The 23,795-nt window shown below is 39.7% G+C and overlaps 1 protein-coding gene across 1 annotated transcript in view; it reads left to right on the forward strand.

The window, feature by feature from the left end:
* The window catches only part of STAB2 (stabilin 2), a 166,431-nt gene that overhangs the window by 25,945 nt on the left and 116,691 nt on the right, over positions 1–23,795 (forward strand). The window contains exons 12-21 of the mRNA XM_069099363.1: positions 1,615–1,764; positions 3,271–3,414; positions 5,589–5,645; positions 5,741–5,866; positions 12,968–13,021; positions 13,853–13,933; positions 15,639–15,791; positions 20,982–21,044; positions 23,016–23,111; positions 23,397–23,483. Coding sequence (XP_068955464.1) covers positions 1,615–1,764; positions 3,271–3,414; positions 5,589–5,645; positions 5,741–5,866; positions 12,968–13,021; positions 13,853–13,933; positions 15,639–15,791; positions 20,982–21,044; positions 23,016–23,111; positions 23,397–23,483 — 1,011 coding nt within the window. The remainder of the gene's footprint in view (positions 1–1,614; positions 1,765–3,270; positions 3,415–5,588; positions 5,646–5,740; positions 5,867–12,967; positions 13,022–13,852; positions 13,934–15,638; positions 15,792–20,981; positions 21,045–23,015; positions 23,112–23,396; positions 23,484–23,795) is intronic.

A 23,795-nucleotide genomic window follows, 5' to 3' on the forward strand; every position in this document is an offset into this window, starting at 1 on the left:
AATATTGGTGGTGGTGGTAATAGTAGTGATAGTGGTGATGGTGGGAATATTGGTGATGGTGGCAATGATGGTGATAGTGGTGATGGTGGCAATGATGGTGATAGCGGTGATGGTGGCAATGGTGGTGATGGTGCTCCTGATGCTCTTTCTGGTGGTGGTAAAAACCAGTCCCTATTCAAGACCCCAAGGACCATTTCTCCTGCTACAGGCATTCATTTTGGCAAGGGGATCTGGGCAAAGATTGTGAGACCTTAATTAAGTTCTAAGCATATGTGATTTATGAGATGCACATAAAATCACAGAATGGTAGAGGTCAAGCTGAAAGGGATCTGAGGGCTCACTTGGTCCAATTCCTTCATTATACTGATGAGAGAACTAAGATTTGCTCAAGGTTGAACCAGTAGGAATGGAAACAAAAGCATTTATTAAGCATGCCCTACTTGCCAAGCACTGTGTTCTAAGCACTGGGGATACAAATACAAAATTATGAACTGTCCTTACCCTCAAGGAGTTTACATTCTGATGGGGGAGACAATTCATATGGGGAATGATGGCTAAGGAAGGTCACTGAGGTTTGAGGATTTCGAGGAAAAATGAGTAGAGCCAGAATGTCAGACCTTTTCAGGAAACAATGGTGGTGTTGATTTGATTACAGATTCAGGGAAGGTAAGCAGAGGATATGGGAGAGAAGGGCAGTATAAATACCTGATAGACTGGGCCATGAAACATTCATCATTTAAGACAGTAGTGTCCCAGGATGGGTGCTCCAGAGGTGAAAATTCCAGAGAATGGTTTCTGGTCCAAGTGGTAAAGCAATTGATGAGGAGATGGCCACCAGGAAGTTAAGTAATAATGTATATTAGGAGACCATCATTCCAAATGTATAATAATGTATAATTCAATATTAATCCAAATTCATAAAACAAAAATGTCATAAAGCAAAATGTCTAAGTGTTTCCACTAGTGGGAAAGAAATAAACACCCCCTAAGTGCAAGGCACTATGCAAAGTGCTTTATGAATATTATTAATTTGTTCTCTGGAGACCAATGATTTGCCCAGGGGCATAAAATTAGCCATAAAACTTAGTTGGCAGCCATTTCTGTGTGTCAAAATTCAGACTTGAAACCAAATCTTCCTGACTTGATTTAGGCTATCTCTCATGTGACAATGGCTTAGGGTAATGGTCTATACTTAGGATCTGGATGCTCATAGATCTAGAGCTAAAAGGAGCCTCATAGGCCATCTAATACAATCCCCTTTTACTAATGAGGAAACTGAAGCCCAGAGGTTAAATGATTTGCCCAAGATCATATTGGTAGACAATATCATAAGCAGAATTTGAACCCAGACCCTCTGACTTCAGAGCCAGCCCTCCCTCCACAGAACTGCACAGGTTCCTTAAGGACAAGGACTCTTGTTTTTATCTTCATCTCCCTCTCTCTCCTTCCATAACTCCCAGGGAAGTGCCCAACACATACATAGTAGTTAATAAATGAATATTGACTGAATGAATTGTATGAATGCAAACAGTCATTGGGACCCCTTGGCTCTGCCCAGCTGCAGTGCAAAGGATTTGTTAAAGAAGATGGGAAACCACTCTCTACTTTTCTTAGGTCAAGGATCTTTTGATGGATAAAAAGAATGCTAAGTACTTTGTGAAACTTCACATCATCGCTGGCCAGGTAGACATTGAAGGACTGAACAGCACAAACACCTTTTATACCTTGACTGGGAAGTCAGGGGAAATATTCAGTGAAGACAAGGTAAGAAAACCTGATGTTTTTTATTCATATTTTTAAGTCTTGGATTTTAATTCAAATTTAAAGTCTCTTACTTTCATTTATAGTACAAAAAGCTTTAAGACAGCAAAACCTGAGAAGTTTTTTGGCAACTATTTCTGTGGCAAAATGAAGTACCTTAAGAAAAGGAATTGGGGTGTAGGGCCCTGGCTTCCCAGTAGACTCACATAACTTTTTTTGAATGCTTGCCTTCTCCCACATATTCATTTGCATGGAAGACCCAGAGGATCATTGTGGGGTTGAGGAAAAGCACAGTACCTCAGACCCAGCCTTTTATGGTTTCTTCAGAAGGAACTTTTTAACTCTTCCTTCCTTTGCAGAGGAAATAAGACTGACAATCAAGAATTTGTGAAGCAAAAAGGGACTTTCTAACCCTAAATTAGATAGAAGCTTGGGATAAGGACATGGAGAATAATTCTCAAATAGGTTTCCCTCATCTAACCATTTCACTTTATCGTTTTTTTAGAAGCTATAATAGTTACGAAGAACATCCTTTCCTTAATTTTGACACAATGTGTGACCCTGGGCAAGTCACTTAAACTCCATCAGCCTCAGTTTTCTTATCTGTAAAAGGCAGATAATAATGGCACCCACTTCATAGGGTTGTTGTGAGGATTAAATAATAGAATACATATAAATCCTTATATAAACCTTCAAGTTCTATAGAAATATATGATATTATTTTTTAGCTTTCTTAGCTGAAGTAGACATGAGTCCCAGGTAGCCTTCTTACCTGTTCCCTAAGGTATAGCCCAGTTAAGTTTAGCAATACTCAGGACCTGGTTGGGCTGCAGCAATTCAGAAAGACCATCCACCAAGAGGAAGAACCTAGGTTATTAAATGGAGGTGTGTGTGTGTGTGTGTGTGTGTGTGTGTGAGAGAGAGAGAGAGAGAGAGAGAGAGAGAGAGAGAGAGAGATAGGGAGAGCGGGAATCATTCAACTTGGAACTGGAAAGAAATTGAGCATGCAATCTGTTTCCTGGTAGGATGGGTACAAAGCAAGATCAGCATTACTTTTAAGGAAAAGGAAATAGGCTGTATTTATTTTAGATTGCTGGAGTTCTATCTATCCCCTCTGACTTAACCTTCCATCTTTCCTAATGCTCTTTTTTTTTAAAAAAAAAAAGGCAAACTTAGACTCCTTCCTTCACTAAGGGCCACCCCTACTTCTCCTAGCCAGCATTATTTAAAGGAAATTCACTGCAGATTTTTCAGCTGTCATTATTCCCATGAGTTCATTATTTCCAAAATGTGACTATTCCCTCACAAATACCTAGGCAAATAAGAACTAATACTATATTAATATTTTATATCTCTATAACATTTTATGATATTCAAATGTCCAGCCATCCAATGCCTTGTAGTTAATGAAGAATGAAGTTGAGCCTAGAACTCAAATCCTGTGACTCCTGATTCAATATTCTTTCCATTACACCACACTGTTAACAAGCATTCCTTTCACTTCTTTAGGACAATCAACTTAGGCTCAAGCTCAGTGGAGGAAAAAAGAAAGGGAAGATCATACAAGGGAATATAATTGCCTCCAATGGACTCTTGCACATCATTGATAAGGCCATGGACAAGATGGCACCTGTATTTGAGAGCAGCACAGAGGTGAGAAATCAGAGTTTAAAATTATATTAACTTAGATATTTTGGTGATACCGTGAAGAGAGCACAGGGATTAGAGCCAAGAACCCCGTGTTCAAATTCTGCCTTGACTCTTAGCATGGGACATTGTATAAGTCAATCTCTGCCTCAGTTTCCTCCCTTTTAAAATAAGAAAGTTGGACTCTAAGATCTCTTCCAGATCTAAATCTCTGATCCCATGATGCTCTTTTCTATTGCCCTAAAGAACAATATCTAAATAGAAAAGCACAAAATAAGAAGGAAAGGGTTTGTTTTATGACTATCTCTTATTGATCTGATGTATAACTTCATTGATATAGTGAATTCCTAATGAAGTTACTCCTTCTACCAATGCAAATTGCCATCTGTTCTTCAATGTTATAGACTTAGAGAATTGACTACGATAGTGTGACTTACCCAAAGTCACACTGCCCATCTGTGCCAAAGGCAGGACCTGAACCCAACTCTTCTGACTTCAAAGTTGGCTCTTTATCCACTGCTCCTCATCTTAGGGTCATACTTCTTGCAGTATTGGATTTTTCCAGCCATTCATTCAACAAACATGTTTAAGCCCCTATTATATGTAATATTCAAAAATAAAGCATACGGATAGATAAAAATAGTACACGGGAGAGCACAATAAGTGTCTAAAAGCAGTTTAAAGTGCTATCAACTCAAATCCAGAGGAATTTCTTCCATTTGTGAAAAATCATAGAAGTGACGACCTCTATGAAGGATGGGTAGGAAGTCAAAAGGGAAAGACGGGGAAAGAAGAGCATTCTGGGAGTGAGCAAAGGACAAGACAGCACAGAATGTATGTAGGGGACAAGTGAATGCAGTTTAGCTGGAGTGTGGTAAACATGATGGAATATAGACAGGTTAGCTTAAGCCGATTTGAAAGTCTCTTCTCTGAAATTCGTGAATCCTAAGAAATATGAAATAAGGTAAATGGGAGTCACAAGGCTAGGAAAAATCTTCCAACTATCAGTATCCATGACACTTTACTTGCCCTAGAGGTCATTTTATATTTATTTTTATCTAATCATTTGCATGTACCTTTGATGCTTGGTAGACTGTAAGCTCCTTGAGAGCAAGGCTTGTTTTATTTCTACATCCTTATCCCCAGAACCAAACATAGCACCTGGCACACAGTAGGCATGTAACCAATGCTTGTTGAATCAAATTCATTCAGCAGGCTTTGGGGAACCACTCAGATATCTCTAAGACCAAAAAACTGAGGATAATAGATTTAGTATTAGTAGGAACCTTATGGATTATACACCCCAACTCTCTTTGTACAGCTGAAAAAAAACTGAATCCCAGTTAAGGTCAGTGATTTGCTTAAGATTACATGGGTAGTAAGTGACCTCGCTGGGACTTGAACTTAGGGTCTGCCTTAAACCAGCCTTCTTTCCAGTGTGCTTCTCAAGTATCCATGCATCATACACAAACCATAAAGATCTCCTTACAAAGCTGAATGTCCTTCACAGCCTCCCTTACAAGAGACCCAAGTAACTGTGAAACTACAATTGGTATCAGAGGTCAACTCTCCCAGGTGATAGAAGTATAAGGGCAGCTAGGTGGTACAGTAAGTAGAGCAATGGCCCTGGAATTAGTAAGTCCTGAGTTCAAATAGGACCTCAGATACTAGCTATGTGACCCTGAGCAAGTAACTTAACTCTGCCTTAGTTTCCTCATCTGGAAAATTAACTGAAGGAAATGACAAACCACGCCAGTATCTTTGCCCAAATGGTGTCATGAAGAATCATGTGTGACTGAAAATGACTAAACAATAAAAAGGTGATTCAGTGTAGATGGTGGGAGAACATTTAACAATATTTATTGAACAAAGGTGACTTTTTTGTACTTTTCCATGATGGAGAGGGCTTGCCTGTTATAATAGTACTTGCAATAACCCATTAGTCTGATACTTGGGAATTTACCCAGCATGCCTTGCACAAGAAGACTATGGCTGGTCAACTCAATTAACCTCTATAGAATGACCCATCTGGAAGCTACTTCTCAACAATACTGAAATATTTCTCGAATCATATGTCTTTTAGGTCTAATATCTTAATGCATAGCACCTTCTCCTCACTAATTTTTTTAAACAAAACCTAAGTGGTAAAATAGTGCATTTGTCTTTTTTTCCCCCTTAAGCAAACCATAATGGCAATGCTGCAGCCAAGATACAGCAGATTCAGTTCCCTGTTGGAGGTAGGTTTCTGCATGTCTCTCATGAAATCCTGGGGAATGTTTACAAACACATGTCCAAGCTTGACTGTCCATAAGTCTTCCTTTGTCAAATTCAGGTAACAAATGTGGGCCAAGCCTTAGATGAGGGTGGCATTGGAGGACCATATACCATCTTCGTTCCAAGTGATGAAGCATTGAACAACATGAAAGATGGCATTCTGAACTATCTCCTCTCTGCAGAGGTACTGGGGTCAATCATACTTTGATAGTGGAATGTTAACTCCTGGCACAAAGGTTAGAGACCTGAATCTGGAGTCAGGAAGACCTGAGTTCAAATCCAACCACAAACACTTACTTAGCCAGTCAAGTCACTTGACCTCTGTCTGCCTCAGCTTCCTCATCTATAAAATGTAGGTATTAATAGAGTTGTTGTGAGAATAAGATGAGATAATATTTGTAAAGTGTTTTGCAAACCTTAAAGCACTATGTAAAGAATAGTAGTTATATAATGTGACAATATAATAGATGATAATATAATCTTTATATTAATTGTAACCACATATAATTATCACATAATTGTATTATAATAAGGAATTATATATTAGTATAATAATTAAAATCTGATTGCAAACCTTAAAGCTCTATTTAAATGCTAGCTAGTATATTATATAATATGACAATTTAATGTGATAATATAACCTTTGCATTATTATATTGTATATACTTTTACATCATAATAACATAACAATTATATAACAATGTATGTGATATATAGTGATCATAATTGTTTGCACCTAATTATTTTCAAATCACCTTCCCCATTTAACAATAAGCCCCTTGAGAGTAGGAACTAGGTTTGGCATCTAAGAGGATATTGCCTTTTTTTGTGTCCCTAGCAGATAGCCCAGTGCTTGACCCACAGTAGGCACTTAATAAATGCTTTTTAATTAGAGACGAAGTAACTTGTCCAAGGTCACACAGCTAGGGAAGATGGTAGCCAAGAACTGGAAAGGACCTCAGAAACCATCCAGTCTAACCTCATTTTACAGAGAAGGAAACTGAGGCTGGAAAAGATTAGATGATTTACCCAAGGACAGCATGGCTGCCTCCAGCTGTGTTTACACAATCTTGGTATATACACTCAGCTCTACTTGAATCACTTTGCAAGACAGTGCTATGTGAAGAATAGAACAACTCTTTGCAGCTCACCCTACCCCATTTTCAAAGACAACTTTCAGACAGTGCAGCAACTAGGCTGAACTGAGTCTCTTGACGTCAAACAAGTTGTAAGTTGTAAAGGTTACTCTGAGCACCCCCACTGTGTGCCCTTGTCTCTCCTAAGGCACCCAGAACCCCACAATTCTCATACCCATCCCCCATGTCTAATAATAAAAGGAGATAATGCATGGAAAGTACTTGACACACCTTAATGTTATGATGTTGATAGCTATATCAAAAGCTTCTCTCCACGAGGACCACAGAATTTAACTAAATGTTCCCAGACATTCCCCAAAAATTACCCAATTTACAAAAATTGAATTTTTGGCACATTTATGTTCTTGATTTAAAAATTAAAGTCAATTTACTTTGTGTTTTAGAGGAGAATTTAACACTATATGATGCAATAACTAGTAAGAGCAGTGTAGTTCAAGGTAAAGAATGAGGTATTTAGAGTCAGAAGACTTGGGTTCAAATCCAACCTCAGCCACATATTACCTCTGTGGTATTTCATTGTGGAAATTTCATTTCCCTAGATTTCAGTTTCTTTATATATAAAAAGGAAGGGATTGCACTAGATAGATTCTGAGATCCCTTCCCACCCTAAAACCATAATCCTCAGTTGTTATAATCTTATTTTACAAATTTGGTAATTTCTTTGATACATACTTTAAAAAAAAAAAAAAGCAAACATTTCCCAAATCCATAGTCAAGGATATATTGATATCAATTTTTCTAGCCTGAAGAGATTCAGTATTTAACTTGGAAATTTTTGTTAAATTAAGAGTTTCCACCAAAAGAACATTGACTCTGGAGCTTTCTAATACCACTTCTCACATTTGACTAGTCTCATGACCCTAGAAATGTCACTTAATTTCTCTGAGCCTCAGTTTCCTTATCTGTAAAAATGAGCAGGTTGGTCTAGATGGATACCAAGGTCTTTTCAGCTCTAGATCTATGATCTGTGATTCTGGCATTTAATTTTTGTAGTTTAAGTCCTTAAAGAGAAAGATTTTGGACACTTCTCTGCACTTCAGGTCACTGCCACCAGATGACAGGAGTGTACCTCCCAGTTCTTGGTTTCTTCCAATTCTTGTACTTTTCCTGAGATACCAGAAGATGGCGCTCTATTGGAGCAACTATAAATACAGCATAATTTTTCCATATTTGACATATTAAAAGTTAAAGGTAAATTTAAATAAGCCTTAAATATTAACTTTGCAGATAGTGCTTTAGAGCAAGGTAAAGAAATAAATCCCTGGGACATAAGTGGAATAGAAAATGACCAATTTGGGAGGATCATTCAGTTTCTTGCTATGTTCCCTTTAGCTTCCCCCAGCTTATCTTTGGTGCCCAAACTTCTCTTGCTGGTTTATCCTTAGCATTGTCACATTTCAGGACTTCTCACCTACTCTCACTCTTCCTCCTGACCACAGACCTGGCTGGCACATTTCCATAAGGTGTGAACACAAGGAATTTTGGTTTAAAGCAAACATTTGTTGAATATTCCATCATGAAAAGTAATGAATAGAGTGAATAGAGCACCAGACCTGGAATCAGGAGGACCTGAGTTCAAATTCGGTCTCAGACACTTAACACTTACTAGCCATGTGACCTTGGGCAAGTCACTTAACCCCAATTGCCCTGCCCTTCCCCCTCCAAAAAGCAAAAATAAATAAAAAGTTTTTGATGTCAAGGACAATCAAGAAACTAAATCTACTAACCTTAATTTTTGTATTTAAATATTTTTTCAATTACATGTAAAAGCAATTTTAGTATTCATTCTTTTTAAATTTTAAGTTCCAAATTCTCTCCTTTCCTCTTTCCCTTCTCCCCTTCTACCCTTACTGAGAAAACAAGCGATTTGACATGTTCACAAAACATTTTCAAACTTAATTTTTTAAACTAAACTTTAAAATTAATTTTAAAAAACACTAAAACATTTTTAAGACTTTAGAGTGTGTTTGAGTCCACCTTACATGCAAGCTTATGCATTTATCTTAATTAATAAGAATTATTATATACACCAAGCACTGAGGATACAAAAACTAAACTGAAATAGCCCTACCCTCAGTGAGCTCACATTCTTTCTGGGGAAACAACCCATTCATAAATATTTAAGTACATATAAAATGTCTTCAGGCATGTGGGAGGGGAGGAACAAAATACTAGCAAATCTCAAGAAACTACCAAGAAGGGAGAAAAAGATACTTATCCCTGTTTTTCTTCTCAAGTCTGCCTTTTGCTAAGGTCTGCTCTCCTCCCTCTTTGGTTATTGAAATCTGGAGGATCATTGATTTAGAGGGAAGAAATTTCAGAGGTCCTTAACCCAACCACCCTCATTTTATGCATAAGAAAACTGAAGCCTGGGGGGGAAAATTACTTACCCAATGACTTACCCAAGATGACACTGCTAATTGTAGCAGAACCAACATTTGCATCAAGGCCCTTTAAATCCCAAGCTCTCTCTGCTGTACTCCCATCTTCCTTCTGCTTGGAATTATAGAACCTCTTTTCTCTCCTACTCCTCAAAGAGAAGAAAGTATATTGTTGTTGTTTTTTACTTTAGACTTTTGGGTTCTTGAAGGCTTTGATAAGGGAATACAAGCTCTGGCAGGGCTGAAAAATCTTCCTCTCTTGATGGATTGCTTATCTGTCATCTGAGGACCAACCTGGCTAAATTAGGAAAGGCTTGTCATCCTGTTGGAGAGGAATAAACATCTGCCTTGATGGAAACATTATCCTAACTTTCTGAATGGGTTTTCTAGGACAAAAGGGAAAGGATTCCCTCCTTAATTTTCCCCAGGCCCAAAAATACCTATTTTAAATTTACATTTGATGTTTCTCTTCCTTTTAAACTGGTTTACCTCAGAGATTTTAGCTTTCTCCTACAGACAGCCCACAAGAGATATTGTTTACATGCCAGTATCAATGTCTAATAAGACCCTGGCCCTGATTCTATGATCATCAGGGCCATAACATTCCCCAAAAGTCTTAGTGTATCTTAAGAGTATGGCAGGACTTTGGTAACTCCCTGTATATGAGTGCTGACTAGAGAGCCAAATTTTGGATTTTGCTCTGGAATCAGACAGAAACAATAGAGTATGAGAGCAACCTTCTCTTTAATCCACAAATACTTTCAGGATAAAATGGGAGCCAGTGGATTTATGTCCAAGACTTTGATAGAAATGCCCTCTCTTGCTGCCCTTCCTTTAGTGGGGCACTTTTATCTCTGGACCACCACTAAGGAGGTCATTGTCATCACTTCAGCAAGAATGTGCATGTCAGAGATGTGGCACCAAAAGATAAGTGGACAGTAAAATACCTGGAAACATATCCTGTTTGTCTCTATGTCCTGGATAAGCCAAAGCAGAGTTTAATATGGTGCTGAATTCAGTCCTATTAATGGACTTCTAATGATAGAGGTTTGGGGCATCTAGGTGGCACAGTGAATAGAGCACTAGCCCTCAAGTCAGGAGGACCTGAGTTCAAATCTGACCTCAGATAATTGACACTTAACTGTGTGACCTTGGGCAAGTCACTTAACACCAATTGATTCACCTGCCCCCCCCCCTCCAAAAAGAAGAAAAAATGATAGAGGCTTGGTGTCTAGAATACTGAACATAGAGTCAAGAAGGCCTGGGTTCAATCAATGACTGAAACTTCCTTTGTGGCCACAGACAAAGCCCTCTACCTCTCTTGACCCCAATTTCTTTATCTGTAAAATGGAGTTAATAATACTGTTATTCCCCATTATACCTGTTATTATCACTAGAGACATTTTGGCATAGTAGCTAGAAAGCTGGTCTTAGAGTTAGGAAGTTCTGGGCACAAGTCATCCTTCTGATACATACTGATCTCCCTCTGAGACATGCTAGCCATAGGACCTTAATGGTCTTTAAATTCTGTGACCCAGGTCATTCTCCAAACTATAAGTTATAGAGAGTGTACCTTATAGTTATGGAACTCTAAGCAAGTCTCTTAGCCTTCTAGTGCACAAAGCAACCCCCTAAGATGATCAGTTGCAAGAAGATGCCAACTTCTATTGGTGGAAAGAGTTTCCTCCCCTGGAATTTCCAAAGACCATTGAGGTCAAAGGAACAATCCCTACCACTCTTACAATTACCTCCCTTGATTTTATTGTTGCAAGACTCAAAGGAGATCATGTATGGAGAGCATCTTGAATTTTATGTATCAGCTCTTATTTTTTTAATCCCTAGCTGAAGAAAGACACATGTAGAGAGGTGATTAGAGATTAGGGTGAAAGAGGCCTTACCAATCACTTAGGTTGGAGTTTCTGGCATCTTTTTGTTGTTCTGAACCTCTCTGGCCATCATTCTGGTGAAGTCTTTGGAGCCTTTCTCAAAATCATGTTTTTAAAAATGCATAAGAATATAAAAGAAACCAATTATGTTGAAAACTAGTTATCAAAATAGGTTTTAAAAACAAGCTTTTGGACCCCAGGTTAAGAACTCCTGATCTAAACTCTCACTTTACAGATAAAGAAACAGAGAGCCAGGGTCCCACTGGGAATTAGTGGCACAGCCTGACTTCCTGATTCAGAAGATCAGAGATTTCAACCTAGAAGGAACCTCGTGGAGGCCAACTCCCCTTATTTTACAGAAGAGGAAAATGAGGTCCTTAGGAGTTTAGTGATTTGATCAAGATTACCCAACTAATAAAGAAAAAAGACAAGATTTGGACAAATGTCCCTGATGTTCTTTCCATTATACTGGCAATTATCAGACATTTTGGTCTCAGGAAATGTTCACAGTCTTACAAATTATTGAGTATACCCGCCACCAAAGAACTTTAGTTTATAAGAATTATATCTATTGAGTATTATCTTGAAAATTATTTTGACCCCTGAGAGGGTTTTAAGAGATCACACTATGAGAAATGTTGTTTCTCACCTCTGAAATTACTTAAAAATTCAGTCAGAAACCGCTGCCACAGGGAAGCAGGATCCTTTTTCTATCCCAGAGCTTTCTCTCAGACTGGCTTTGGATGCCATCATGATGGCCTCCAGAGGAAATTCTGCCTTTGTTGTGGTTTCCTCTATTTTTCCAGTTGGATGTCACTTTGTATAACAATGGGCAGTGAGACCCAGGGCAGCCTCAGACCAAAGAAGATTACATGCTTGGCAGACCACCAAAGAATGAGTTGGAGGTTAGTAATGTCAGTATTTTCCCACTAAACAGAGAGTGCCATAGGTTGATATCTATAGAATCAGAAGGAACTTCCCAGACAATCTGCTCCAATCTCCTCATTTTATACAGAAGGAAACTGAGGCCCAGAAGAGCTAAGAGACTTACCCAAGATCACAAAGGAATTGAGTTGAAATGGGATTCAAACCAGGTTCTCTGACTCTAAATCCAGCCCTCTTTCCTCAGCAACGTTCCTTCATTTAGCACTGTCCAGAACAGGAAGATTGTCCTGTACACTTGGGATTCTACCCACCTTCTGCTTATCCTTTCTGAGACTACATGGGAGGTGGGGAGGTTGAGAGGGAGCTTCTCTCTACTCTTCCTAGTGACATTTCTCTCTACTGACCCCTTCAGTAATCTTGCTGCAGGAATTCCCTGTATGGAAGCAAATTTTCTCAGATGCAAACATACCTTGCTATTCTTTTGAGTTGCTCCTTGGCATAGTTAATGGGCCTGTTCCAAACAGATCTGCTGTTTCCAAGAAGAATGCCACAGGTAGCATGGGAATCTCACCACCAGAATCACCCAAGCACAATGCATTTGGAATGAAGGACCTGGATTTGATGGCCTCTGCCAATTAATGCCTGTATAACCTTAGGCAAGTCAAAGTGTTCAGCAGGATGAACTCTGGGATCCTTCCAGATCTGTGATTCTACTATACCTTCACTTTATCTAGGGCAGCTCGGTGATGTGGTGGATAAAGCACCAGGCCTGAAATCAGGAAGACTCAACAACAAAATCACTTTACCTCTGGTTTTCTCATCCATACAATGTGGGAGTTGAGCTAAAAGTTCTCCAAGATTTGTGATTCTCTAAAAATGAATGTAATTATTTTTCCCTGGGGTGAGGCTCCTGAAAGATCACCCTGCTTTTTATTCACTATATTGTTTAAATACGCATTTTATTTCTTCTACACAGGGCTCTCAGAAGCTTCTGGAACTTATCCGATATCATATTGTCCCTTTTACTCAGGTGGGTATTCCATTTCCATGCTTGGGGGCAAGAGGAGGGTAGGGGCAAGAAATCTGTAATATTGTTAAAATATTTAGAGATGTTCTTTAGAAAAGAGATTTCTCTAAGCCCAAAACTCCTAACTTCCTCTATTTGAGGAGGGCAACCAGGATGGCAAAAGGCCTTAAGTTCATACTATAGCAAGATATGTTGAAGGGAAGACTGGGAATATTTAACTTGGAGAAAAAGAAAAGACTGAGCAGGGACACAATGAGTGTATTCAAGTATTTGAAAGGATGTCATGTGGAATGGGGATTAAGGATAAAAAAAAGCAGAGAAAATCCCAAAAGAGAAAAATTTAGGCTTAATGAAAGCAAAAACTTAGTAAGTATTAGAGTTATCCAAAAGTGTATTGGACTGCCTCTAGAGAAGATGGGTTTGTCCTTCCTTACTGGAGGTCCTCAAGCTAAGGCAGAAGGACAATTTGGGGGATGGGTTGCAGAGGTTTTCCTTTGTACAAATACCAGTTGGATTGGATTACCTCTGAGGTTCTGGATTACTGGGAAACCACACCTGGAGAAGGAGACTCTCAGAGCTGGAAGAGATCTCAGAAACCATCCAGTCTAAACCATACCTGAATAATAACACTTCCTGCAACTTTCCCATTGCCCCCATGGCTGATATCAAGGCCTCATCAATGGACTGTTCAAGGCAACACATCTTCATCACACCAAAGCTTCAGGACCCATTTTTAAAAAGGAAAAAATAGAAATGCTTCCTTCCTTCTCAATGGCACCTTGGATAGAATGGCTTGGTCTTGACTGCGTGTTTATCATGATTGGTTCATTTCAGCTGGAAGTTGCTAACATCATCTCCAAGCCCTACATCAGAAGCATGGCCAACCAGATCATCCAGTTTAATACAACCAGCAATGTAAGTCCAAATGTTCTTCTTCTTCTGGGACCGGTCCCCTTGGCTCTGGCATCAATCAGTCATTAGTTGGTTCACCAAGTTATTTCACAGATGGCTTAAGTCAGTCTCTGACCACCCAACCAACCCAACCTCCACATAGATGACCAAGTGATTTTCCTAAAAAACAGATCTAACCATGACATTCCCTCTATTCTATGAATTCCAGGGTCTTCTTATGACCTCTAATATCATATCTAGTATCATAGACTTGAAGCTAGAAAGGACCATATAACCCAATGCCTTCATTCTGTTAAGCAAACCTATGGAGGAAAAATCATACAATGCAAGATTTAGTATTGGACCCCATGCCTTTAGACTGTCCCACACTCACTGCCTCCCCTACTTGGAGTTTGAAGCTCTTCACGACCAGGTTTTTCCTATCAGCAGCTAGATGGCAGAGAAAATCTTGCAGAGAAGCTTAGAAAGATTTACGGTCAGATACTATTTCCTAGATGTGTGACCTTGGGTGGGTCCTTTCATTTCTCTGAGCCTCATCTATAAAATAAATGGGATTGGACACTATGGCCTCCAAGGTCCCTTCCAGCTCTAAATTCATCCTGTGTTCTTTCCAGTCTTCTTTTCATGTGTTCCTCTCCTTTTTTTTTCTTTTTGGATGGGGGAAGGCAGGGCATTTGGGATTAAGTAACTTGCTCAAGTCACACAGCTAGTAAGTGTTAAGTATCTGAGGACGGATTTGAACTCAGGTCCTCCTAACTCCAGGGCCAGTGCTCTATTCACTGTGCCATCTAGTTGCCCAAACTCTCCTCCTTTTCTATGCATGTGCTGTTACTTGCATGTAATGTTCCCTCTCTTGTTTTTGAGGCCTTGCATTGGCTGCTTAGTATGTTCTACCCCCTCCCGCCATCACCTTCACCTCTTAGCTTACCTAGTTTCCTTCAAAGTTCAACTCAAACACTGCTTTCTACAGGAGGCCTTTTCTGGTCTCCCCGCTCCCTCCCAAAGCAACATTCCATTGTTTTGAATCTAGGATCATCAGAAGGGAAAGGAAACACCACATGTTAAGACATAGACTGGCTATGTGACTTAGTTCATCAGTGCTCTGATATATGTGTCAAACATGTGAACCATACCACATGCAGCCCATAACACTCCCAAATAGAGCCTGAACCAAACTAAAATGGAACTGGGAGATATCTGGCAAAATAAATAAAAATACAATAAAACATAGATGATGTTGATGTAGGATTTTATAGGCCAATACACTACTAGCAGAGAGGTTTGCTGGCCCCCATTTGTATCTGAGTTTGACCATAGGAGGTTTCATCTGTGTTAGTAGATATAAAATGAATGGATGGATGGGATAGCTGGATGGGTGGGTAGATAGATGGATGAATTGGAAGATGAATGGGTAAATGAATGAAGAAGAGAAAGGGAGGGAGAAAGAAAAAGGTAAGACAGAAGAGAGAGAAAAATTATGCCAGGAATTATGTTTTCCTCACCAGGAACTCTCTACATGACTTAGATCCCATTAAAAAAATTAATGTAGTGTTATCATAAGTGTCCTAACTATGACAGGCCTTTCTTTTAGAGACTGTCTTTCACAGGAACAATGCCAAGAATTGTAGTTCCACAATACAAAATAGCTCAGGAAGATCTTTGATTCCCAAGGAATACTGATGATGCTCTTATTTTCTTTCTTCTACAGGGACAAATCCTGGCCAACGAGGTGGCCATGGAAGAAGTGGAGGTGGAGGCCAAAAATGGTCGAATCTATACCCTCGCCGGAGTTCTCATCCCTCCCTCCATTGTCCCCATTCTTCCCCATCGGTGTGATGAGACACAAAGGGACATGAAGCTGGTAAGGTTCACAGGAGCTTAGATTTCCAGTCGATAGAGAAATTTAGTGGCTTGCCCAAGGCTGCATAGCTTAGAAGTGACTGAGGTTGGAGACTAACAAAATACAAAACCATGATTTTCCTTTCAATTCAGAGACAGACAACAGGATACACCTAGATGAGCTCATAATATCCTAGATTTAGACTTAGAAAGGACCCTTAGAGGCCGTTGATTTTACATGCAAGGAAACTGAGTCTCAGAGAGACTAAGTGATTTTTCAGGGTAAAAGAACCAGTGTCTGAGGGTCATCCAAAGCCAGAGCTTCCTGAAAACCTCCCTCCCAGACATGCTAAGCAGGACTGAACAAGGACCTCAGAAGCCTTACCCTTCATTTTATTCACTGTGTACCAAGGACCAATGCTACTCAGGAAGCAGGAGAAAATTTCAAAATACTAGACTAGAGGAGAGAAATCAATCAACAAGTATTTTTAAACACCTGTGTGAAGTACCAGGCATTGTGCTAAGTGGTAGGGATAAAAACACAAAGAATGGGGCAATCCTTGGTCCCAAGAGCTTACATCCTTAGGGGGTGACAAGTACACATACAAACATATGCTCCACAGACTTTTGTTTTTATTGGCATCAGGAACTCCCAGTAAGGAAACTCCCTCTGCCAATGAGAATCTGTTCCTGCTCAGTAATTTAGTCTCAGTATCCCTCAGTTTTATCCTCTGTAAAATGGAGATCAAACTGATGCCTTATAAGAAATGTGTCAGTTAACCAATTAACTCAGTTTTCAGTGTTTTTGAAATGTCAAATACTGTTGTTCTCTGAGCTTATGAACTCCTTGGGGGTCTCCTCTGGTTTCCATGGTAACCTTTAGACTCATCCTGTTGAAATCAGAATGTTTTAAAGTTCCCCCACTGCCATATGGATGCTTTTCAGGTTCCCATGGATACCACAAGCCTAAAATTTATTGAAGTAATAATATTTTGTGTCAGTGCCATGCCTTATCCTGAGTGCTCTCCAGCTGGTACCTCATGGGCTCTCACAACAAAATTATGAAGTTACTTCTGGTCTCATAATGCTCCCTTGAAGCTCAGCTAATTCAACCACCATTCTGTATCTAATACAGCCCCCTCTTTTTACACATGGAATTGTCACTGAGTGCCTCCTTCCCTATGGACTGGCAAGGCCACTGGGAGAAACACCTTAGTGGTGTCTGTGGAAAACTGGGTCTCCAAATGCAAAGAGATGGCCCAAGTCTCCTAACGTAGCATCTAGGTGACCTTGGAAAAGGTCATTTTCCCTCTATGGGCATCAGTGCTAAAAAATAAGAATAGGTTGAATTGGATGCCTTATCAGGTAACTTCTAGCTCTAAATCCGTGATCCTCTGAGAGTTGTCACAGCCTCAGTTTCATTACCTGCAAAAATAAAGGAGTTGGTCTAGATTACATCTGTGCTCACTTCAAGCTCTAGAGGAAAAAGGGAAGGGGTTTATTCTTTATTGGTCCAGTGGATAGAAGATAAATTGTCTAATTACCAAGAACTTTATAACACTAAGGACCACCCAATGAAAGAATGACTTGCTTCCTGAAGCAATAAGCTCTGTCAGTGCAAGTGTCCAAATGTCATCAATTAGTGATGCTATAGAGAAAATTCTTGAACTGCAAAGAACTGTAACCTAGATGACCTTGAGTCTCTTTCCAAGCTTGAGAATTATTATTCTTTTGAAATGGTACCCAAAGGATCATAGATTTAAAGTTTGAAGGAAACTTAGGGACCATATAGTCCAACCCTTTCATTTTACAGATAAGAAAACTGAAGTCTAGGAAGGCTAGGTATGTGACTTATCCAAGGTCACACAGATTGTGTGTAGTAAAGTAGTGAGTAAGTGTGTAGTAGAGTAGTGAGTAAGTGAGATTTGAACCCTGGGAGGTGACTCATTACCTGCAGAGACATTCTTTTCTTCTTTGGAATAGATCTCACTGTGGGGAAGTTTTCTTCCAGATGATCTGCTAAACCAATGATATCCATTGTTTTTAAGTGCTTACTTCCCAGTGAGTTGTCTGTGCCACTGGGAGAATCATCTTAGTATTACCTATGGAAAAATATGGGCTCCAAATGCATAGAGATGGCCAAGACCTCCTGACAAGTTCAATCAAGCAACACAAAGCATCTCCTCTATTAAAAAAAAAGTATTCCCTGTAACCAGATGTAATTCTCACCCTGTTGCCATTCAGCATCTTTCTCAGAGAGAGAACATCCCTGTCCAAAACCACATTCCTCCCTAGAATGGTCATAAGTTATAACCCAGAGGTGTGATCATGCCCTGGGCTTCTTACCAAGAAGAAGGTAATGGGAGGAAGCTCAGCTGGCCTGGAATCATAGTGAGGGGATGCAAAGACAAATCCCCCCCAGCCCAATGCTTGCCTCTCTCACTTTTCCAAATTACTTTTCTTCCTCATCAAAACAGGGGGGAGCAGCTAGAGCAGCTGTCTGACTCATCTAAGTAGAAATAGACCCCTGGCCTCATCAGGCATTATGCCTGGGTGAGGATTGGGAAGGGTCCAGAAGGAAGCTTCTTAAAGGGATGGAAAAGTTGGGAAATGGATATTCATTAATTGGGGAAAAATAATGCTCAGAAGTAGATAGAAAAAGATGTATTAAGTAGATTATAAGGGGATGGGGAGAGGACGGGTTGGAAGTAGTCACTGACCACAGGCTGATGAATAGCATTCTATCCAGACCTATGGTGGTGGTGGTACTACTACTATTACTACTACTAATTATAATAATAATGATGATAATAATAATAACATTTATATAATGTTTTAAGGTTTGCAAAGTGCTTTTATACCTAACTCATCCTCACAACAACCCTGGGATATAAGTGCTATTATTATCCCTATTTTACAAATAAGGAAACTAAGGCAGACAGAGGTTAAGTGGCTTGCTCAGGGTCACACAGTTGGGGTGCAGCTGAGAGCCTATATCAATCAAAAAAATATTTATTAAGTACCTATGTGCCAGTCGCCATGCTAAGCGCTGGGGATACAAAAAGAGGCAAAAGACGGACCCTGCCCGTAAGGAGTTTATAATCTAATATGAGAGACAAATTCAAACAAATATATACATATATATGAATATGTGTGTATAGGATAAATAGGATATAATAGGATTAATAGGAAGTAGTTAACAGAGGGAAGGCACTGGAATGAAGAGGGAGTGGGAAGGCTTCCTGTAGTAGGTGGGATTTTAGTTGGCACTTAAGAAAGCATGGCAAGTCAGGAGTCTAGGGGAGGAAGAAGAGCATTCCAGACACAGGGGGCAGCCAGGGAGAATATTCAGAGCTGAGAGATGGAGGGTCGTCTTGGTGGAACAGCCAGAAGGTCAATGTGTCTGGCTAGTGTCCCTGGATCTAAGGGTATGTGTTGGAAAGTAAGGTGTAAAAGACCTGGAAAGGTACTAGGGGGCTTGGTTATGGATACAGGTTGTAGATTTAAGCTATAAAGTATATATATAAATACATAAAATAAGAAATATATAATATACATGAAAATATATATGTAGCCATAAAGTATAAAGAATTGAAGTTGCACATAGGAAAGCCAGCAGCCCTGGGGAGATGGAGTATGAAAGCTAAAATCAAAGGCCAGGACCATGGTCCATTGGGAAGCATCCTAAACCAACCATCAGAGGCCCCAAGTTCAAATGCTCATGCTTTCTTCTCCTTCACTCTCATGTCACGTTAATAAGCCATTTTACCTTTTCTGAGCCTTGGACACCATTTCCAGCTCTAGATTACAATCCTGATGAGTTCTAATTCTGACTTGAGCTCACTGTTTGGGTAACCTTGGGCAGATCACTTAATCCTAACCCAGGCACTGAGTTGAAAATACAAGGATGAAGGAATTGTCTGGAGAATTGTTGGTGTGGTACAGTGAAAGCATGACTGGATTTGAAGTCAAAGATCTGAATTCAAATCTTAACTGTGGCTACTACCTGTGTGACCTCAGACCAATTATTGACCTCTCTCGGTTTGGGTTTTTCACCATAAAATAAGGTGGTTGAACTCTAGACAAACCTCTGTTTCCCTCCAGAAGAGGGGTAATAAGAGTTAAGAGCTTACAAATGTCCTCTGCTACTAAGAATAACTGTCCATTTGTTGTAACTGATTTAGGAGGATTTTAATGAGTCTTTTAAAAGTTTCAATATTTTCTGGAAAAGCTACAGAGAGAAGTGGCTGGGAAACATGCCCAGGACTAGTGGAAGACTGGGAACAATTTGTCTATTTTTTTAATGACACATCTGGATTATTGTGTTACATTCTAAAAGCTATATTTTAGGAAAGATATTAATAAGCTGAATGGTGTCCAGATGAAAGCAACCATGGTGATGAAGAGAGTTTGAAATCATGATGAAGGAGAATCTACTGGAGGAAAATAAGCCAAAAGAAAGAATACTGCCTTTGGAGCCAGAGAACTTAGGTTGAAATTTTTTCCAGGGTCACTTACTACCTGTGACCTTGTTCAATTCACTTGTCACATCTCTGGGCCTCAGTTTCCTCATCTTTAAAATGAGGAAGTTCAGACAAGATGATCTCCAAGGGTCCTTCTAGCTCTGGACCCTTAATCCCATTATCTCTCTGGGCCTCAGTTTCCTCATATGTAAAAAAAAAGAGGGTTGGACTAGATGGCCTCTGAGGTCCCTTTCCACTTTAGATCTAGGATCTGATTAACTGAGAATATTTATTAATCTCAAAGGAGAGAAGAATTAGGGGATATGTTATTGCTGTCTTCAAGTATTCGAAGTGGAAGAGGGATTAGATTTCTTGTGTGTCACCCAGAGGGTAATGCTCAGAGCAGTGACAGGAAGTTATAAGAGACAAACAGGAAAAAAAAAATTGTACAATCAGAGCTGTCCCAAAGGGACAGGGGAAGGGGAATGGGCTGCCTCAAGAGGTGGTGGGTTCCCCATCCTTGGAGGTCTTTCAGTAGAAGCTGGATGGCACATGTTTGGATTTGGTATGTCATGGGTTCTTGCTTAGAGGCTGCGAAGGTCCCTCCTCCCTCTGAGATTCTATTGAAGAGAGTGGAAATGAAAGAGCTAAAGGATTACTTTGCCTTGGGACCCCTCCTTCCCAGCCTGGAGTTGGCCTTTTCCTTATTTGTTTCAGCTCAGTCCAAGTCTTCCTTGGTCTCATTTCAGGGCACGTGTGTGAGCTGCGGCATGGTATACTGGAGTGTGTGTCCTGCCAACTCAGATCCCTTGGTGAGTGGAACTGTTACAGGAGATTACAAATAAAGCCTGGAAATGTAGATGAGTTTTCACACCTCCTCATGCTACCTTTTTGTGTTTTGTTTTGTTTTTCCATTTAAAATAGGTACCTATTCTAACTGGAATGTTATAAGGCTAGCTCTTACCCTATTTATTTTTTCTTATTTTAAAATTTACTCATTTGAAAACAGATAGGGAGGGGATATATGGGGTAAGTCTTGGAGTTAGGAGAACCTGAGTTCAAATTCTGCCTTTGATAATATCTGGCAGGGTGACCCTGGACAAGTCACTTGACCTCTTAGTGCCTCAGGCAATTGCCCTATAAGAATATAAGTTGCAAAGTATATACTAGTCTGTATTGATAGTAGGAACTTCCTACACCATAGAAATGATAATAATGATAACAATAGCGTTTATAGAACACTTTAAGCTGTCCAAAATGCTTTCCAAAAATTATTTCATTTTATCCTGGCAACAATGTTTAGATATAGATATATAATGTTGGGGGGAGAAGGTGCAGCTAGGTGAATATAGCACCGGCCCTAGAATCAGGAGGACCTGAGTTCAAATCCAGCCTTAGACACTTAACACTTACTAGCCATGTGACCTTGGGCAAGTCATTTTACCCTAATTGCCCTCCAAAAAGCAAAAAAAAAAAAAGATACAGTGTTGGGACATGGATACTTTTATCAGATACATTTATCAGATACAATGTTGGGATATAGATACTTTTGTCAGATACATTTATTGGATACAATGTTGGGATATAGATACTTTTGTCAGATACATTTTATAGATAAGGAAACTGAAATCACAGTTCTATTTCAAAAGTAAAAAAAAATTGGGGCAAAATGTCATAGATCATAGATTTAAAACTAGAAAGAACTCCAGAGGTTCACAAGTCCAGAGCCTTCGTTTTACAAATGAAGACACTGAGGAGGTGGTCAATGGCCTTCCCCAGATCACATAGACAATAGTAAATCACAAACAGTGTTTGAACGAACCCATGTCATCTAACTGGGTACTTTCCCCCCATACTTCGTTCTGTGACCTTTTTTATTTTCTGACCAGAAAAGAGAGTGTGAAATTTGCTGCACAGAGTCACACAGCCTAGGAAAGTTCCTCACACAGGAAGGATATGGCAGCCATGGCACCAGGTTTCCATCTCCTCTTATGACAGATAAGAATAGGGATTTTGTGGTGTTAGACCAATGTCAGGTGAGCATGTCCTCTCCAACCGTTCTCTTCTAGAGCTACCCAGGACACAGAGAGGTTAAATAACCTGTCTAGAGTCACACAGCCTGTGTGTGTCAGTTAGGATTTGAACTTAAGGTCTTCCTGACCTTAAGGCTGGTTCTCTATCCAGTGATTCATGCACAAGGTTAGCTATTAACAGGAGAAAGAGAGAGAGAAGAAAGGCAGAGAGAGAATTACTAAATACAGAAAAAAAGAAGTTTATGAGTTCTTAATGAAATTCCTTTGTTAAACAAAGAATGAACTGACCTCATAAAAATCTGCTGTATAAATTCAGTTAATTTTTTTCAATTATCACGCATTTATTTCTTTTCCCTCCCACTTGCCACCTTCCACTTAAAAAAAAAGAAAAAAATCCCTGTAACAAAAAGCAAAGCTGAGCAAAATAGATCTGCCCAACGGTCATGTTTTATTGTGTATTAGGAGGTGGATATCCCCCTCTTTCAGCAGTCCTCTGGAACCCTGGTTGGACACATGTTGGCTTTGCTTGGAGTAGACACTACCTCTGTGTGTTCCCTCAAATGGCATAACTAAGCTAATTGATTTGGAGCTCCCTTTCCAAAATATTGAGACAAAATATGCAAACACTACATCTAATAAGGCTTATTGACTTGATCATCACCTAACAACCCAAATAATGTTGGCAGATTTTCTTTAAATTACCTTCATATTTTACTGTGGTCACACTTTCTTGCCTTGGTCTCCTTCCAGAGCCTATTTACATCCAACTGTATTTATGGTCGCAAGATAGGGAGTGAGACATTTCCTACCAAGGGTTGTGCCAGATACTGTAACTCCACTGTCAAGGTAAGGCATGGGGTTGATGGCTTTGCTTCCACAACTTGGCCAGACCTGAAGTTTCTTTCATCCAAATGTCACTTTCCTCTCCTTGCTTCACCCTCCTTACTTGCCAAAGGGGAGTGGCATCACTGAACCTTGGGAAAACTCTCTGTCCTCCGTGAAAAAAGGAAGGTGGTCAATGATAGGATCTCATCATTTATAATAATTGACTCATCACATCTTTGAACAAACAAATGAAGAGCTGAATTTTTCATTATAGACTAATAATGAAAACAAAATTGTCTTTCTCAGATACCAAAGTGTTGCAAAGGCTTCTATGGTCCAGACTGTAACCAGTGTCCAGGAGGTTTTTCCAATCCATGCTCTGGAAATGGACAGGTGAAAAGAGGTGGACAGAGATTGGAAGGGAGGAGAAAGGGGGGGGCAGCAGGAAAAGGAAACAGGTCTATAGTTTGTATTGTAGATACATATCTCTTCTATATGAGATGAACTATTTAGGAGACATCTCCACTCCAAATGTTCATATGGCCTATTTTTGCCCAACAAGTGGTAGGGCCTTCCAAGTTCACATTGATCTTTTCAGCCATAGTCAGTCACACTGTACCTTGACCCCAACATCATGATGTCATTTTGGTCCTCTATGAGAATGAAGGACAACAACCGACCAGCCAACATAACTCTTTCCATTAA

This window comes from Petaurus breviceps, unplaced genomic scaffold, assembly GCF_028583685.1.
Source record: "Petaurus breviceps papuanus isolate PSGF00001 unplaced genomic scaffold, PetGlider_PUasm1.0 379, whole genome shotgun sequence".
Lineage (NCBI taxonomy): Eukaryota > Metazoa > Chordata > Mammalia > Diprotodontia > Petauridae > Petaurus > Petaurus breviceps.